At 46.4% G+C, this 18,646-nt stretch overlaps 1 protein-coding gene across 9 annotated transcripts in view; it reads left to right on the plus strand.

Annotated features, from left to right (window-relative positions):
* The first annotated feature begins 1,324 nt into the window (after positions 1-1,324).
* The window catches only part of ST3GAL3 (ST3 beta-galactoside alpha-2,3-sialyltransferase 3), a 187,506-nt gene continuing 170,184 nt past the window's right edge, over positions 1,325-18,646 (plus strand). Inside the window, exons 1-3 of one of the 9 annotated variants that reach the window (XM_054833605.1) lie at positions 1,325-1,683; positions 2,407-2,625; positions 7,775-7,919. In XM_054833605.1, coding sequence (XP_054689580.1) covers positions 7,805-7,919 — 115 coding nt within the window. In that variant the 5' untranslated portion in view covers positions 1,325-1,683; positions 2,407-2,625; positions 7,775-7,804. Of the gene's footprint in view, positions 1,684-2,336; positions 2,626-6,736; positions 6,923-7,760; positions 7,920-18,646 lie in introns of those variants that run through there. The other 8 variants (XM_054833607.1, XM_054833610.1, XM_054833604.1 and 5 more) reach the window with 8 other exon arrangements.

Here is an 18,646-nt window from a genome sequence, read left to right on the forward strand (position 1 = left end):
TTGTTTTACCAGGCTGTTTGGCTCGCGCTGTAGCACCAAGCAGCCTGTTCAGTATTTTATCAGCCACAATTGTAAGCCTTCATCTTGTCAACTAGACAATTGATTTTAAAAACTATTAAATGGCACTGGACCAGGAAACGGTCGCTGGGGGTCTAGGTACGCTCCCCGTTGTTGATGTCTCCCCATTAAGGCTTGGCTGACTGACAGACCTCAAAACGTAGCTGTTAATGCACGTGGTTGTTAATCTAGTGTGAGCCTTATTAATTCTTTATAATACATACTTTTAATTAAAATCCTATGTCATTGTTGATGGCAGTGGAAAAGCCAAAGGGTGCTGTATAGATGTTCCTGCTCTTACCAGCCAGACCTTTCCCTTTGCCCAGGGCAGAGTTTCCCTGCAAGGTCCATGCTGTGGAGCACAGCCCCAGGATGCCCTTAGCTGTGCTTTCACCTCCCCAGCAGCAGTCTGGGTCTCTCTGCCATTTCTCTGCACGTTGCTTTGGCTCTTTGAACTACACCGACCTCCCCCCAGCTGAATATTTGCTAAAAATTAACGTGTGTGTTTAGGAGAGCCCATGATTGTGTCATCAAAATGTTGTTTGCTAATTACCTGGGCCTGTGGCATGAACGTGGCTGGTTTGGGGAGCTGCAGCCTCTCCTCGTGCCGCTGCTGGGCCAAATTCCCTCCCCTCCATGACAGCACGTGAGACGAGGTCATTCCTGCCATGCCTGTGCAAGAGGAGGCAGTGGCTGGACCAGAGCTGCCTGTCCTGCCTCTTTCAGCTATTTTTGTGGCATGAAAAGGGATGAGGCAATGCCTGGCTGAAGGGCTCAGTATTAGCCCATCAGGGTTCATGGCCATTGCAGCTCCAACCGTCTCTGAAATTCAGGTTTATTCAGCAGTCATCTCAGAAACTCAAGGGGCAGCAAACCGGTGGTTTGCTCTCGGCTCCGGAGAGGCAGCGCGGGCACAGCCAGAGCTGGGCTCCTTCCAGGTTCCCGCAGCACCGGTGTGGGCAAGAGCACTGTGATATCTGATGGTGGTGTGTGGGCTGGAAAAGACCCCCCCCCCATTTCACTCCCAGGTCTCAGGTAATCTTCACTGAGGGGTCTGCTGGGCAGAAGGAAAACCCTTTGGCAAATACACAAAGACTATTTGAGCTGGTGTCTTTCAGGGGCAGAATTAGGACGGAAACTCCACCCAGTTTATTATTTTTGAGAGGGTGTTTTCACAGTGTGCAGCCCAGTAACTAGGCAGTGCACCAGATTCCTCAGTGACTGCTGTCACTGAGAGCAGGTTGGGTAAAATGTTAAGAGCTATTGTGAAATATTTCCCCGACATCACGCCCAAAGCAGCCTGGATGCTGGCAGGCACCACGCGGTTCTACATGCTCCTTTATTTCACCTTCCAGTCACCTACTGAGAGCTGGGACATCCGCTCCCGGAGACCTTACTAGCATTTAGCAAACCTTGCTCCCACCTGCCAGATTCAGCTTCCTAAGCCCCCCCAAAAGTGGCACCCCTCTCCCCTGCAGTGAGGTCTGCATCCAGCCCTGGATGGGCGATGTGAACCTGCAGCAACATGCTGGGAAACGGAGGCTGCCTGGGTAAAACAACAGCCGGCCAGAGGGAAATCCTGCCAGACTCTGCCTGCAGATGGTCTCTTGGCCACCCGATGACCTTGTGAGTACAAGCCCACCTTTGCAGACGACTATGGAATGCTGCTGGAGAGGCAGCCACGACATCCATGACAGGGAGCGAGTGAGGGAGGTGTGCGGGAGTGGAGGTGTCCTCCACCACCCAACTCTGTGAGTCAAGGTCCTCGATGTGCAGCTGAGACACACACTGGCCAGCCCAGGCAGCTCTAACCCAGCCAGCAGCGGGTCTGGAAAAGATTTGGGACAATCCTGCCGGAATGGTTACTCTGATGCTATGGCAGAAAGCACCAACACAATCCTTTGAGACAGAAAATAGGAAAAGGCAGATTTAATCCCTGTGTCAAAGCATTAGGGGGACTCCTTGTGGGATTCTACATCTTGAAAAGGGTTCAGGAAAATCAGAGAGGCTGTGTAGAGCAGAAATGCAAAAAATGGCTTGAGGGTGGGAGGAAAAGCCTGGCAGTAAGAGAATTAAGCAACTCGGTATATTTAGCTTATCAGATGAAGATGGATGGGGGGGGGGGTTGCTTGCAGCATATGTGTAGTGTCACAAAGAGAAAATGCTAGGCTCTGAAAGGCTCTTTAATCAAGCAGAAGGCAGAACAAAATGGTATGTCTGCAAGCTGAAGCTAGACACAGGGATGTGGGATGCTCTTCTGAACGTGAGGGTGAGGGACTCCTGAAACAGACCCAGAAAGGTGGGAGTCTCCAACACTTGTCTTCAAATCAAGCCTACCTCCTTTCTTAGAAAATATGCGTGAAGCAAACATAGCGTATTGGAATTAATGCAAGGAGATGAACCTCTGAGTGGCGTGCTGGCTGGCTGCTCGCACTCCTACAGCCGTGTGTCAGGCAGGACCACTGGATCATTGCAGCTGAGGAAGACCCTGGGAAACCTGGTCTGGTCGGGCAGCGCGCTCGGGGAGCCGTTCAGGCAGGCTCCGGATGTTTACCTGCATCCATAGTGGTAAGTGTGACTCTCTGCTGTTGAAAACATCTGGAGGGTGGCAGAATTTTTCAGTCAAGTTCAGCTTGTTTTGTGTGGGACTGCTGATGATGCCATTTAATATTTCTGTTCTTACAGTAGCCAGAGCACCAGAAATGTAAAGTGCTGTCCACAGACTGATCACGCTCAGAGCCTGTGTTTAAGAGTAATACGTAATGAGTGTGTGAGATGAAACAAGTTTGGCCAGAGAGATAAAGCCAAAAATACAAGCATGTTACAGCCCAGATTGCATTTCCCAAGCCTGTGCATCAGCAAAGGTAATCTCTATCTAGCCATTACTGGAAAGAGATCTTTGCTGTGGTATTTAGTGGTGTTTAATTAATAATAAAATACTATGTTAATTAGTAGCAGGTCTGATTTGATGTAATTTGGGGGCAAGGATTACAGTGTATTAGAATGAGAATTTTTATAGGGCAGAGAGTCAAAATGAGATTAGCAGTCTCGCTACAGAGGGAGCCTGGAGGCTGACGTGTGTGTGTTTGGCAACCAATGCGGATAGTTACAGCATAACTTTATTTACTGATGGGAAAAGAACCTGTAGCTGTTATTTACCTTTATGTGTCACCTCGTATAATGTGTGGCCAAGCCACCATGAAAGAAAAAAAGCAAGCAGCGTCATTTCAGCAGGAACACCCTGTGGTGCTCAGCACCACGCATGAGGTGAGTTTGCAGAGCAATTTTGGTATGCCCCAGCCGGGCTCCTTCCAGAGGAAGGGAAGGAGGAAGCTTTGCTGATGGTCACCCCCACGTGCCCAAACCCCACTGGGGACATGAGCGGCTGAACCAGCATCCGGCCCCTTGCACAGCTTTGACCCAGGCACGCTATATGTGCCGAGGGCACCGCGTTATGCCTAGTCCAGCGTGAGTGCCCCAAGCAGCACGCAGGGTTGATGCAGGGACATGGGGTGTAGGACCCCTCACCGCCGGCTCCAGGCACCGACCAGTCCCGACTGTCCCAAGTTCCCTGCTAACGCAGCCACCGGCTGTGCCCTCTGCCAGAGCCTTTTTTCCCAGCTCGTGGCCAGCGTTGCTGCGGGACGTGCTCTGCAGACACATAGGCAGCCATGGGCTCAGCAGGTTGGCTGCAAGTGGGTTTTGTTGAGCAGGATGGGCTGCAGCTCTTACCCTTTCATTTGGTCAGTTTGGCTTTGAAAAGCTCCAGAGCATTCTGGAAAGCAGCACGGCAATATGATAGGATTTAATCAGACTTAATTATTCCCCTGCTGCCGATCTCCTAGCAACATCCAGCTTGACATCTGCCTGAGAATGAAACATGTAAGCTAAGTAGGAACATGTTCAGACTAAAGCCCTGCTACTTGAACCAAATCACTTCAGTAATCATCGCCTTAATTCATCTCGTGGCCGTTAGACAGCTGCCGGAAGCTGGTACCTGATTTCCATGGATGCACAGCGCTCTCCTCCCAAGTTTTTTCCAGGCTGGCAAGAAGCGTGACTTCATCCTGGGCTCTTTCCAGCGCGCTGACACCTGATAACAGGGGGTAGAGTTTCCCGAGTGACAAATGAGGTCTCAGGAGCAAGCCCCAGTCTTGTCGCTATCTGCCTTCGTGCAGTAGGTCCCCGCTTATCTCATCATCAAAATCAGATCACCTGCTGTGCCTGCAGACCGCAGGGTTTAAACTCTGAGCATGCAAACGGTAGAGTCGGGGCAGTTTAGGTGAGGTTTGAGGACGGTCAGAGCACATGTGGCACGGTGGCAGCAGGCATTGCAGGCAGCTCCGTGTCGCTGGGGCACGGGGGGGGGGGGTTGAGGCAGGGAGAAGAGACTCAGCTTACACGGCTGGAGGGATGAAGAGTTGAAGAGAGGAGCAGGCATAAAGCAAGTGTTTGTAAAGCAAAACCGGGCTCCAGACAGACGCGGCGCGGCACAGGAGTCTGTGGGGTTATTGGAGGAAATGAGCCCGGCGGCTGAGCGGGGGCCGGTGGAGGAGGCTGCCCAGCCCGGCCCCGGGCGCTGGCTCGCCGTGAAGCCGAAGGGAAGGGAGCTGCCTCGGCTGGGTGAGAGCGACCAGCGTCCTGAGTGGGTCAGCCCTGGGGAAATGGGGGTCGGTGCAGGCAGCAGTGTGTGTGTGGGGGGGGCAGACCTGCAGATGGATGGGGCTGCATGGATGCAGTTGTGGCCCCTCTCCACACACCTCCTCGGTGGGTATCAGGGCTAGCGATACCTGGGTGTTGGCATGAGTCTGTTCAGCTCCTGTGCTGTATCTAGAAGTTGTCATTGGAATCAAAAAATCCCACCTGGATGCCAGCGCAGCACGTGTCTCCCTCGTGTCTCTGTGGAGGAGCATGGTGGATCTGCAAGCCTGGCTGTGTGGATGCCACACTTGCAGCCAGCTCGCACTGACTTCACTCATGCTGAGCACAAAGTGGGGTTTCTGGCTGTGAAAGTGGGGCTACACGAGCCCCTGCCAGCTTCCTGTGACCTGCGTGGGCTCTGCCTCTCACCGAGTGCTGGGGAGTGGGCTCAGGCAGCGCTGAGCCAGCCCTGAGCCATCTGAGGCAATGTCTGCCGGTCGGCATTGGCACCTGGGCTTGCCTGCAGTGGGAACAGCCACCAGGCTGGACATGCTCCTACATAGTTTCCCTTAAATTCATGTGGCTTTTTGGTGTCCTTGTGTTATCAGTGATTCATGGAGGGTGGAAACAGGAAATCACTGGGTTTCTTTACTGCCCAGAAGATGCAGGTTTATTTCTTACAGTCTTTTTCCTTTCAGATGACTTTCCCCCCACCCATGCCTAATAATTTCCCTAACTCTTTATCATTCCCTCCCTGTGCTGCCTTATACTTCTGTGTTTCTCACTTGCCCTGTGCCTAACGAGCGTTAGGGACACGCAACAAGGCTGTGGAGCCAGCGGCAAGGAGGGCCATGCCGTGGGAAGGGTGAGGCGCGGGCTGGCCCTGCCGCTACAGTGCTCATGAGGCAGCCGTGCAGTGAGAAGATGGAGACCACACCGTAACAGGAACTGTGTGGAAGCGGTGCTGGCTGCGCAGAACTGGCTGCACGGTGTGAGCCGTGCCGTGCTGTGGGAGGCAGCTGGTGCGGACTGTGCAGCCCAGCGTGGTCCAGTGGTGGAGGCTGTGCAGCCCTGGGAAGCCCAGGGAGGTGGTGCAGTGCCGTGCAGTGGCTGGGCAGGACCCTGTTGGGTACGCAGTGGTGTGAAGATCTGGAGAGGCTGGAGGATGGTGTGAAGGCAGGGACCTGGAGCAGGGATGGATGTTAAACTGGACTGTGCGGCATGGCTAGGTGCAGTGTGGTGCAGTGACTGGAAGCAAGACAGGGCTGCTCCGTGCAGTGGCTGTAGGCTAGGCCGGGCAGAGCAGCGCAGTGGGTAGAGGCTGTTCTGAGCAGTGCTTGGAGGCTGGGCAGCGCAGCAGTTGAAGGGAGACGCAGTGACTAGAGGCCAGGCTGTGCAGTGTCACTGCGGGGATGCAGTAGATGGATAGGAGAGAGGTGTGGTACAGTGTCATGACTGCAGTAACTGCAAGATTTGGAGGTGTTCCAGCTGGAGCAAGGTGCAGTGTTGTGCAGTGTCGTGCAGTGTCGTGCAGTTGGACCAATGAGACAATGCAGAGCTTGACAGGCGGTACAGTGCCTGGGGGGGTCCTGCGGTGCCGTCCTGCAGAGGAAAGGACGGCGCAGTGGAGTGCCTGAAGGCACTGCAGTGGTTTGGAGGTGCCAACGAGTGACAGGAAGCGCTGCTGTGATGTGACGGAACGATGCCAGGCAGTGACTGGCGAAGTGTGGAGCAGTGCCCCGCAGCCACTGGAAGTGGGGGGGTGCAGTGCAGCGATGGAGGAGCGCAGTGATGGAAGGGGGCAGTGCGGTGCAGTGACGGGGAGGGGGGGCAGCGCCGGGAGCAGCGCCGTGCACTGATGGGGTGGGGGGGGGGGCGCGAGGGGGGGGGCGCGGGGGGGAGAGGGTTCCGCGCATGCGCGCCGCCGCCCTGCCGCAGCGCCCCTCCGGCGGCGACCCCCTGCCGCCCGCCCGCCATTGGCTGCGGGCGCCTCCCGCGATAGGCTGCAGGCGCGGCCTCCGTGCCGCCCCATTGGCCGACGGCGGCCGCTATGCGGGCGGGTTGGCGGCGCGGCGACCCGCCCCGGCGTCCCATTGGTGGTCGCTGTGCCCCTCAGCGCCGCGGCGGCCGGTCCCGCTGTGCCGCGCCCGGCATGGCGGCGCCCGCAGCCCCGCGCCCGGGGACCGCAGCCGGCGGCCGAGCGCTCAGGGCCGGCGGCGGCCGGGTAAGGAGGGGCGGAGAGGGCGGGGGAGGGCTCGGTCCGGCCCGGCCCGGCCTGGCCTGACCCGACCCCAGCGGCTACCGCCGTTTACGGCGAGCGGGGCTCGGCGGGGCGGGGAGAGCGGAGCGAAGCCGGGCGAGGTGGGGGCAGGCGGCGGGGTCCCTGGCCCGCGCCCTGCCGCCAGCCCGGCCGTGGCGTGGCGGTGCCGCTGCCCGTTCAAATTCAGATTCCAGCCGGCCGTTGGCAGCTGTCAGCCGGAGGCGAGCTGCCCTCCTGCTCGGGCCGGGCGGACCTCGCTCCCCCGGCGCCGTCCCCCGCCTTCGGGGTAGCGCGTCTCCTCAGCGCGGCGTGCCCGGGGCTCCCGCTGGGCTCCAGCTGGGACCTGCGCTGCGCCCGGCCGGCTGGCGGGCTCGTGCGGGCCCCGCTGTCCGTGGGACCCCCCCAGGGAGCCCCTGGGCGCTGAGGATTCGCTCTCTGGCCCGTCCGGGCTCTCCTGTGCTTGGGAGGACCGTGGTGCTCGCCGGGCCTCGGCTGTGGCGGTTCTGGGACTGGTTATCTGAAGTGGGCTGGGGCGTAAGTGCAAACACGGAGTTGGGCTGCTGCCCTGTCATAGCGTTGCAGTGCCCTCCTGCCTCTCTGGAATGGCATTCACCCTTGTGACAAAAAAAAAATAAAATGCAGCTGCTTAGGGCGGTAGTTCTTATTTCACTGATGTGGTTTGGGTAATTGGTGTGTTTTACCTTGTAGAGAGCACGGTTTTGGATCTGTTTGTTATTGTGGGTATGGGATTGGATGTTTTGGAAGGATGACTGTTGGGGAAGGTGGCTCCAACCTCAAACAGTTTTTCTTTCTCAGGTCATGTAGAAGAGCAGATTTAATGTGAAGATGGGACTGTTGGTGTTTATGCGTAACCTGCTGCTAGCCCTCTGCCTCTTTCTGGTACTGGGATTTCTGTACTATTCTGCTTGGAAGTTGCACCTTCTCAGATGGGAGGACTCAAGTAAGTATGAGCACTGTGTAACTGTTCCTGGGCTCCCTAAAATGTCTATCAAATAGTTGGAATAGTACTGAGATGGTTCTGTTGTAGTAGTATTAGAGGGATGTGATTAAGCTCAATCAAATGCTGGAGCTTTTAGTATACTTAAGGGTTTGAATTTGTGATTACCTAATGCTCTTTATGGCTTTACCTTTATTACTGGGTACAAAAGCAGGTTCACGCTCTATAAATCCTAGTATTAGAGACTTGAGTTCTTAGAATATTCTGTGTTAGTTTGTGATTCCTAATTGTCAAAATAAAGAGTTTGTGTACTGAGGCTTTTGTTCCCTGAATCTTTCTGTACATTTTAAAATATCTAAGACAAAGATGTTTTCTCTGGCAGACTTTTAATTTCTTTCTGTAATCATATATGCTGGTTATCTCATCACTGTACTTTGTCCTTCAGAAATCCTCATCTTCCATTTGTCTTCCATGTTATTATCTGCCAACTATCTGTCATCTAAAAGGATGTCTCTCAACCCTTTTAAGTCCAAAGAGACATCTGACCTCATTGAATACAATCTGAGGATTGTACTGTGCAGTAATGCCATAGGAAGTTTTAGTTGCAATGAGATACAAATTAGGCTGAGGTTTGATTGCTCAGTTACTGCTCTTATTTTTGCTTGCGTTGATTGCTTTCTTGCTTTTGCGTGAGAATTGTTTATTGAAAATATAAAAACAGGAAAACAATTCCCTCCTCTCCCCCTCCTGCCTAAAACACAAGCCAGCCTTCTTTGCAGCTGTTCCACGGGCTGTTTCAGTTGTCTCACAGCCGACTGTTGCTCCCTGGATCAGTGGCTGAGAAACGCTGATCCAGAAAGATTGTTTTTCTGTCTGACAAAGCCATCGGTCAAATTCCATCTTCACTGTATAGCATTTCTGTGCATGCTGCTGGAGGTTTCTGCTGCAATGCTTATTAAACTTAATATTTTTCTACCTCTACATGCTCTGTATCTGTTGTTACATGCTCTAAGAAGTTTTGCATGATGACCGATGTTGACTTGGATATGATATTTGCACTGATGCAGTGATTTTGACAGGAGGACTGCTGAAGTGTCTTGTACTAGAACAGGTATTGGAAGACTGAATTTGTAAAAGGAGATGCATAGGGTCTTTCTGAGCAGGGATTGTTTCATCAGGTTTGTGCTTCAGAGAGAGAGTCAAAAATCGTGATTGTGACCTTCTGAAAACTAGCACTTTTGTCAATGAGGTATAGAAAATCCTTGCCACATGAAAATAAGTGCAGAATGTAGTTAAAAGAACAGTTTTGCTCTATCTGCTACCATGTGATGATCTGTTATGAAATTATGCCACCTGCCATCCTTTACTTCCTTCATACCACCAGAAATCGTGTTGGGACCTCCCAAAAAAAACCCCTTCAGGCTACAACCTGTATGTGAACTTTGGAGGAGAAGCTTTGTGTTTATGTGCTGTATACCAAGGTGTTGGGGTGGGTGCTAAACTTCTTCAGGTTTTGCCTTTCTGGATTTTGTGCCTTTAGGTTTGTGTGCCATTTGTTATTTTACGCCATGACAGTCCCTGGCGAGTTTTGTGGTTACTGTGCCTTGTGATGCAATGTTGCAAATCTATATGCAAACATTGTGGATTTCTATAAATGGAACACTACCTGGAAAGATGACTTCAAGTTGCAGCCTAGTTAGAGTAATTCCTGTTGAGTGTACTGGCTTCTTTGGGGTACTCAGGATGTTCTGCCAGCAGCACTGTGGTGTGATGTCACAGACTTTTTGTCAGGTGTGTGTCTCTCTTTTTCTAATCTTGTGTGTAAAAAATGTATTCTTCATTTATTCTTGGAAGTTGCAGTGCTTGCATTAAGCTTTTCAATGTGTACAAAGCAATGATGCTAGTTTGAAGATTTAGCTTATTGATCTTTATGAGTTGTCACAATTGACATAGGCTGTACCATTGTTCCTTTTCTTCTAGACACTTTTATGGATTGTGTCTTAAATACCAGATGAAGCTCCTTGAAATACTAGTGTAAACAGCAGTTTAGTGCAAGAGGGCAAAATTGTATGTGATTATTTTTGAAAACTGTTAAGGTGGTACCAGTTTTCAGTTGATCTTCAGAGTTTCCTGTGTATCAAAATGTTGTATTATGTAATTTTACACGAGGAACTTATGCATATTTAAAATACAAATTTAAAAGCCTATATTGTGAAACTTGATAGGAAGGGTTAATGTTGAGCTTCTATAAATATGCATTTGGAAGTTAACAAATGACAGAATTGAAGTTGTCGTTTAACCATGATTAGGGTTCCTTGAGCATGTGTAATACGATACAATGTACAATGGTGCAATTATACTTTCTATTTGCTGAAGGGGAGCCTTGCTTAGTTCATTGCACAAGACAGGTGGTGCTTGATAGCTGTTTGTGGTTTTATTTCCTGAATTACAGTTCCGTGTGTGACCTTGTAAATTTCCTTAAGATTGATATGATAATGCTGATGCCCTCAAAAGCAAAACTAAATTAGATCTGTTAATTTTGGGGTGCTTAATAATCTAAGATTATTGATTTTATGTGTAAGTTATCTTCTTATTAAATTATTTTCTCTTTTCTGGTGACCCATGTCTTTATTCTGTGTAATAATGACTCCCTAGGTTCAGTAGTCACATTCATCTTTTCTCTGTTCCTTTCTTTGTGCTAGACGAGGCATGAAACTAAGCTGATCTGACATCCGACACCCTTGCAATCTCTTCAGAGACTGGTTTTAGTAAACTTGCCACTTGTATTTAATGTCGGACACAAACAAATTTGCCATAGAGTATGGTGAAAAATACTTCATCTGCTTACTTGCTGCTTATGTGTTTGTTCACTTAATATTTTAGGAAATGCCTGTGCATGTTGTTGTTATGGATGAATTTGAGTGGTAACTCAGTAAGAAATCTACTAGCTCTGAGACATCAATGTTTGTGTATTTAGCTGCTAAAGTAAATGAATAGTTAAAGTACTTTGTACTTCTGAGACCTCCAAGAAAGGAGACTAAACTTCTGAATAGACTGAAAGATACACATCAATGTTTCTCTTACCATTTCCATTTATCTTTAAATCTCTCATCCTTGAGTAATGCCTTAGTGAGTTCTGAGAGAGTGTTCTCCTTACTGTGTGACTCTATACCTTGCCAAAATACAAAGGAAAATAGGAAAGAATTTATTCTCTAAGGCTTATCTTTCCTGTGACAAGAATAGATTGAATTCAGCTAATGTGAACTAATTAAGGTTGAATTAAGTTCAGCTGCTTCTTCTATTAAAGACAAACCTCCAGTGACTGTTACCCCTCTCTCATTCTTTTAGTGAGTGTGGTGGCTGGCTGCTCTTCCCCGAGCCTTGTTTCATGTTGGTGGCAATATATTCTTAGTTCTCACGGCAGTAGCAAAGTGCAAAAAAAGTGGTGTGTAACACTGTGAATGCAGGAGGGCCTTTGAGTTCTGGTGGTCGTTGGGAGTATGTGAGCAGTGTTTAGGACAGAGGTAAAGCTTTCCTTTTTTCTTTTTTTCTTTCCTGATTTCTGTAATGCAGCTTCAGTGTCTGACAGTAGCAGTAAGAGATGTACACCGTCCTTGCACGTTCTTCCCAGACAGGCAATAATGACAGATGCCTCAGCCCTCTGATTAAGAGTGTTGAGTTGTGTGGAGCTGTGCTAAGCATGAGGAACTGATAATGTGATATGGGAGACAAACAAGGAAATAAAAAGTTTGGTATCAGGTTTAGCTGTCCTGTGCATTCTAGAAGGACCTTGCAGCAGCAGATTATCATAACTCTGTTCATTGTGTTTCTGGACACTGAGTTGTCAGGGAATTCTTACATAGTAATGGTAGCAATAGGAGCAGGTTTTGAAGGTCTGAGACATGCACTGTAGCCCCTTTCCTAACAACTCCCTGTCCTATCCCTTCCACCTTCCCTGATGCATTTGACTCTGAAGTGGAAGGAAAATGTTAGAGTGTGAAGAAGAGAGCACATGGGAAGGTGCCCCATTATCTTTGAAAAGTGCAATAGGAGATGGACTCTTGCTGACAGTGCCTCTTAGATCTGCTTTATCAGCTTGGAGGAATGCATTTTTACCCATAACTGAAGGACAGAATATAGTCATGTTAAAATTTAATATTGATGTTTGTTACTTAACCTGGTGTGTATATAGCTGATTTTGCAACTTAAAAATGAATGTGTTGTAAGGAAGGAATGATTCCATTTAAAAATGTCCTGGCCATGGAAATATTGGACACATTCCCTCAAGGCAGCTTTTTTCTTTTTTTTTTTTTTTCCCCTTTCAAAATATTGAAATATACTTGGGACAAGGACAGCATGATGCTATTTTCCTGTTCTCTGTTGTATTTCTATCTACATTAGCATTGAATTAATTTAAAGAAATATATACTCTACTGTAGGTACTTTTAGCAGAACCTAAGTTAATACAATTTGTAGCTATAGATTTTGAGCTTGTCAGTTTGAATGTGGCATTTGAAACATCTCCAGGTATTTTCTGTTGATGTCTCCATAAAGAAATCAAGCCACTATTCTATCATCTGTTGCTCTGTGTTATCTTCAACACTAATTCTGGAAAGGCAGCCAGAGAGATAAAGCTCTGGGAAGAGATTTTCTGAAGGTATTTCAGGACCCTTATCCTTTTTATGCCTTTTTTTTTTTTAAATGCCTGTTTCCATGGGAACAGAGGAGACATAAACAGGCAAAACTGACTCACTTCTGGTTGCAGGTTTTTAGTCTGCTTGCATTTCCATGGAAACCAGTCTCGCAGCAAAAAAGGCTAAATTAATCAAAAGCAATCAAACCTTTATCTTTAATATAAATACTATTTCACTTTGAAAGAGAGAAATCAGTGTTTTTTGACAATTCTTGTATTAGGGACTGAAAATGTACTGAAGAAATGGACCATTTTACAAGGGTTTGGAACACGCATGCTCTTTCTCCTGTGGCTAAAGCCTCACGGTATGTGTGATGGTATGTAGTGTGGATACAACTGTTGTATCTTGAGTTACTGGCGGTGTCATTTGTTCTACATTAAGGGAGTGAATCTTGCATACACTGACATCTGACTTCTTTCCCTTCTGTTGTTTATTGAAACACAGATGAAAGAACATTCAATCACTGTGTAAGTAACTAGGCCACAGAGACAAACTCATCCCCTTTGTGGAGAGAGGCATGTAATAGTTTTGTGTTCAGACCCTCATCCCTGGGAGTTAACTGTCCTACTTGCCTTTGCCAGAAGGAGGAAGTGCAGGAGTGCTCCTGTAAAAAATAACATCTCCAGGCCAGCTGAACTTGGCATTGGGAGCATAAAGCTCTGATGAAAGTGATTTGAGCTAAGCTGGCTGAATTTATGGTTAGGTGGATGAGGGAGCGTGTCCTTTTTTAGTATAGAATGACAAGGCGCTTGTGCCCCTCTTCTGACAGGTGGCAAGCAAATGGTGATGGTAACTATTTCAGTTGCTCTGTATCTATCTATGGCCTTAGCCTTAGGGACGTGTGTGTTCTTTATGGTAGACTTTATTGCTGTTGCTGCTGCTCCTCAAACTGAAAAGCCGGAGAGACTTTAACCTTGTGGGCATTAGCTTTTTTTAAAAAAAAAACTGTTTTGGACAGTTATGCAGCAGTGTAAGTTTCCTGAAACAGTTGCTTTTTTGCTTTGCAGGAGGAGACTGGGAACAGCATTGAGATGGATTATTGTGAATTCACTAATGTTTGAGTTGTTAGTAACTCCAAGGTTTGTTTCATCTACTCATCTGTTCTGTGGTCTGTGTTAGTGCTCTACTTATTGCACCAAAATGGAGAACAAATGTTTAGAAAGTTCTCATAACATGGATCCAACTACAGATTTAAGGAATCTCTTTGCTACTTTTCAGATGCTTTAGGGATTTGAGGGTCACAGTGATACTTTTTGAAATAACTGTTCCAAACAGGAAGTAATGTTATCAAGGCAGCAATGAATATTAGAAACAAAGATGTAAAAATAGGAGTTAAAACAACAGTTGTCAGGTAAAGTAGCTTAACTTTTTTAAGAATTCTTCTGTTGGGCTGAAATGTTCCACTTGTGTTCAGCTTGAAACTGAAAACTTCAGTGCACTAACTATGGTGGATGATTCTCTTATCTGTGCAGAACACAGAAAAATTAATTTAGTGCCCAGAAATTCTAATCACTGTTCAAGTTACTTAGTGCTCCCTCTTAACCTGCCAGAATAAGGAGCATGGCTAAACTTAAACTCCTGCAACTCAGGATGTTCAGTTGTGATCGTATCTTCCACAGCTATAATTGTGCCAGCTACTTTTCGCTTGGCTGGAGACAGATGTGTATGTTCCTGATGGCTCTTGCTCTGGCTGTTTGATGAAACCACACAAGCTGCCTGCCCTTTCACCAGAGGCAGCTGCCTGTCTGCCACCAGGACAGAAGAGACAGTCTACTCAGCGAATATGAATTGAAACTTTTAAGGTTTATGAAAGAGTTAAAAGCAAAATAAAAGTCATGAATGCCTCTCTGTCTTTTAGAAGGCAGTGCTTCACAAGGTAGGCCAAAGAAATAGGGAAATGAAAGTGCTTCATCTTTTTCTGACCTGTGACTGCATATTTAGTGAAATACCCAATGTCAACTTACAGCCTTGCTGTTATAGGGACCCTGCTGTCTCTCCGCGAATTTCTAGTGCTGCTGTAATGTTAACAGTGCAGGACAAAACTCTGCTGGGGCAACGAGAAATGATGCATGACAGAGCTGTTGAGGGAGGGAGCAAGCATAATGTTGCCCGTCCTCGGGATTTCTCCAGAGGAGGAAAAATTCCTGAACACTCTTCAGGCTTTAGGAACCTATAGGGGCTGGTTTAGTGAAGGGCATTAAGAGCATAGCACCCTAAGTGCTTTGTGGATTGAGGAGTGGTTGTAATGCTGTACTTGTACTCGTCTTCATTCTGTCATTGTTTTAGCTTTTTCAGCCCTCAGTTACTGTTTCAGTTCTGAGCTAATGTTGACTTTTTAGCAAGATGGAAAAGCAAGGGTCCATCCCCCTACACACAGCTGGACCTTAGTTTTGCATCCTAAAATAGTAAGGTGCTCTTGCTTCTTTTGACAACAGTGGTCTTGTTGCTGTTTGAGTCCCTGTTCAAGTCTTTATATTTTCCCCTCCCTCCATTTGTGTGGCTAGCTGATGGGTGCAGTTGAGGAAGTTGCCCCATTTAAAAGAGTGTGGTTTTACTTGTTTCTCTCGGTTGACCTTAACCTGACTTAGTGTTTCACTTGCTCAACTATTGTGCATTTTCTCCCTGCGCTGCCCCCCCCCCAGTTTGGGAAGGATATATTCCTGTGACTTTTGATAAGCTGATTGGGATAGCGTTCCTAAGGGGCAGCACTCAGTGTCTTGCATGCAGCCGAAGCTGTGTCCTCCAATACCGTTTTTCAGAGGTCAAAGTCAGCAGCTTTTCATATTCTGGAAGGTACAATGCAGTGAAAGCACTTTACCTCTCTTAGCAATTGCTCTGCAGCTGAGTGCTTTCAGAGGTGAAAGGACTTACTCATCTCAGCTGACTGTGAAACCCTTAGCAATGAGTTCAGCTGGAAACAATACCTCCCTGTGAGGACTGTCTCATCTGTGTTAGCGAGTGGTTCTCTGCCTTTCCTCCATCTTGTCACTGTACATCCCTTGTTGCACAAAGCACCCACCTCTGACCTGTACTCACTGCAGCAGTGGCTCTTGTGCCTTAAGATATTACCAGCCTTAATGGAAGCTCCACACTATCCCTCGTTTGATAGCATAGATCATGTGGACTTTCTCCATCGGCTTTAGTACAGGCAGGCTGGCTTTGGGCACCTTTCATACTCATTTCAATTCTGCTTCATGTCAGTTCTGCTGACATTGTTGGGGCAATAACTTCTGGCACGAAGGAGATAATATGTGACTCAAGTTGGACAGCTGTTGCTGCCGTGATCTTCTGACCATGGCCTTAGTACTGATTCTGACCATGTCTGTCATGCTTAGGGATGTTTTGCAGAGGAGATTTTTCCTAGATTGTTATCTTCTGCCAACCTTTTTGGTGCTCTTGTCACTGTTAATGTCTCATTTTTTTTCCTCATTGCAGTCTGGGTTTACATCATGGTGTCAGGCTGAGGCAATAAAACAGCCAAGCCTGGGTATGACTTGCAAGGACAAGTACAACTGGGTCATGAGGTATAGCTCCGTACGAATTATGTATCTCTTCTGCACTTCAGAAGGAATGTAATTGTGCACCCAGGCATCAAGGAAGAAGTAATTTGTACTGTGTGCACATATCCTGAATAGATGTTTGAACCTGAGATAGCTGATTTCAAGTGCTTACTCCTTCATGGCACCACATGATTATATTGCTCTTGTATGCATTACTTGCTTGAGGAAGTAATAGCGTGTGAAGCTAGTGCCAAAATTCTAGTCAGGTACAGAAACTACAGGATGTGTCTTAACCAGTTTTTGGTATTTTGAATAACCAAATGCCTAGACAATCCAAGATATATGTATATATATCTAGGGTCAGAATTTAACATTTCTTGCTCTGTTCAAAAAACGAAAAATCAGAAAGTGTTAAAATTAGCTATTTCCATTTTTAAGAACTTATAAGCATATATGTTGCTTGTCTTTAACTTTTTCCAGATGATGCTAGGATCCCTCCTACTTTAACTCAGTCCCTGTTACAGCATGTCATTTTTTTGCGGCTGTTATCCTGTGGATTTCAGTGTTAGGGACACTGATTAAACATGAGGTTCATCTGAGCTGCAACACTGCACTAAGGATGCCCCTAATAGCTCCTGGAACAAAAAGAATCAACACAGTGTAGCTACAGAAAAGTTTAACTGGTATGTCTTCTAGCTACAGTCAGTGGTTATGTTGTAAGGAGTATCTTTGTTCAAAACATTGTTAAAGCATACAGATGGATGTATGCTGTAAAAGAAGTAGTGAAAATGAGATGGAACAGAAATCAATAAAAGTTGAGGTTTACCAGCAGGTGAGTAGCCAATGGCTTCCTACATATGAAGGCTTACTTTAAATAAATGTTGACAAAGTTAATAATTTATAAGTACAATTGCATCTTTTTATCTTTGTCAGAAAATAATCAATCTCTGGATAGCTTTAATGCTATGTAAGTATTGCTTTTAAGCTGTGAGTTTGTCTAGAGACCCTAATAAAAAAAATGTACTAAGACACATTTCTTAGGATGAAGGTTGATAACTTAAATAGACTTGACTCAGGAAGGCAGAGGAAGCTGAGGCACAGGAAAGTGAAATTATTCTATGTCACACAACAGCTCAAGGGCAGAGCTATGAATAGAAGAAAGGTCTCAAGGTTCTTAATCTAGTGTCCAGTTGGTCACCTGAGGCTCACTCTCCTGCAGTTACACATTTTACATCTATGAAGTTGCTTGCTTGGGGCAGAGATCATCTGCTGACACCTGTAAAAACACAACAGTGTGTCAAAGTACTGTATTGTTAATAACAAAACTGGTGATGGTCTGCATGGGCAGTGCTGGTGACTTGATGTAGGTACTGTGATTAGGGTATGATGTGGCTTGTGTAAGTTGCTGCTAGAAGTTGCCTGAGTTGCATCTGTGCAAGTGCCTTGAGAACCAAGTGTACAACTTGAACAGTTGTGAATGCTGATTTGGGGTTTTTCAGCCTTCAGATTCACCACATCAAAGGCACCATACTTCATGCTTTCCAGCTGCATTAATACTGCAGCCGCCTTTTTCAAGGTAGTATTTTTTTTGGTAATGGAAAATTTTAATTTTGCTCTCCATACTCAAGCACAGAACTCTCTTTTCTTCTATTTAAACTCCCAAAAAAATTATGTTCAGGCACAGGCTAAGCTTCTAGAATTTCTACTCAAAGGATGAAGAACTGAGCTTTTGAAAAGAAGGGAATAATGGAACAGGTCAGGCAGTTTTAACCATAGCAATCACTAATGGTCTAGGTATAATTAGAAATCTAATTACTGTGAATTTAGTTGCTAAGACGTTTCTGCCTTTTGAGACTTGCCCCACACAATTCTATCAGGTTCCAAATAGAGCATAGGCAGTTCTCTGTTATACTGCTAGGAAATTAGTAATGCTGCTTTTTTTTTCCTGTTAGCACTGTTCTCATAATCTCTGTTTAGAAGTCCCTTATCTGAACATTGGAAAGGCTTTTATTATTTTTAAATATGATTCATTATAACATTAATTTCTGTATATTTGAGTTCAGAGCTTTTGTGTTTGAGTCCAGTACTTCCTTAGAAGCAGAAGCCTGAGTTAATACAATGTAAAGACTGCAAATTAAATTCTAGTGAAAAAAGTGTTAATTCTGATTGAATTTTCTAAATTTGCCTCATATTTAAGGATGCTTCAGATGTAGTTTGAATATTTTGAAACTTTTGAAAGCTGAGTTTGCACATTGAAAAATAGGCTTTATTTGTATTACAAAAATGTGAAAGCTTCAGTACTGTATAATAATATATTACTTCTGCTTGCTACATATTTTCTTTCCCACAAAGTTAGTTTTGCAATTACAGCATATTGTATTATTTGAGAAATAGTTTGTGCTTCTATGAATAGAGACCATGGTGTTACATGAAAGGACTGCTGGTGTTTCCTGACCTTTGAATGCTTTAAATTTCCTGATGTAGTTACGAAAACTTTTCTTTTTTTAAGAAGAATTAAAAATAGCTCATAAACTAG

This window comes from Grus americana, chromosome 8 (genome assembly GCF_028858705.1).
Source record: "Grus americana isolate bGruAme1 chromosome 8, bGruAme1.mat, whole genome shotgun sequence".
Lineage (NCBI taxonomy): Eukaryota > Metazoa > Chordata > Aves > Gruiformes > Gruidae > Grus > Grus americana.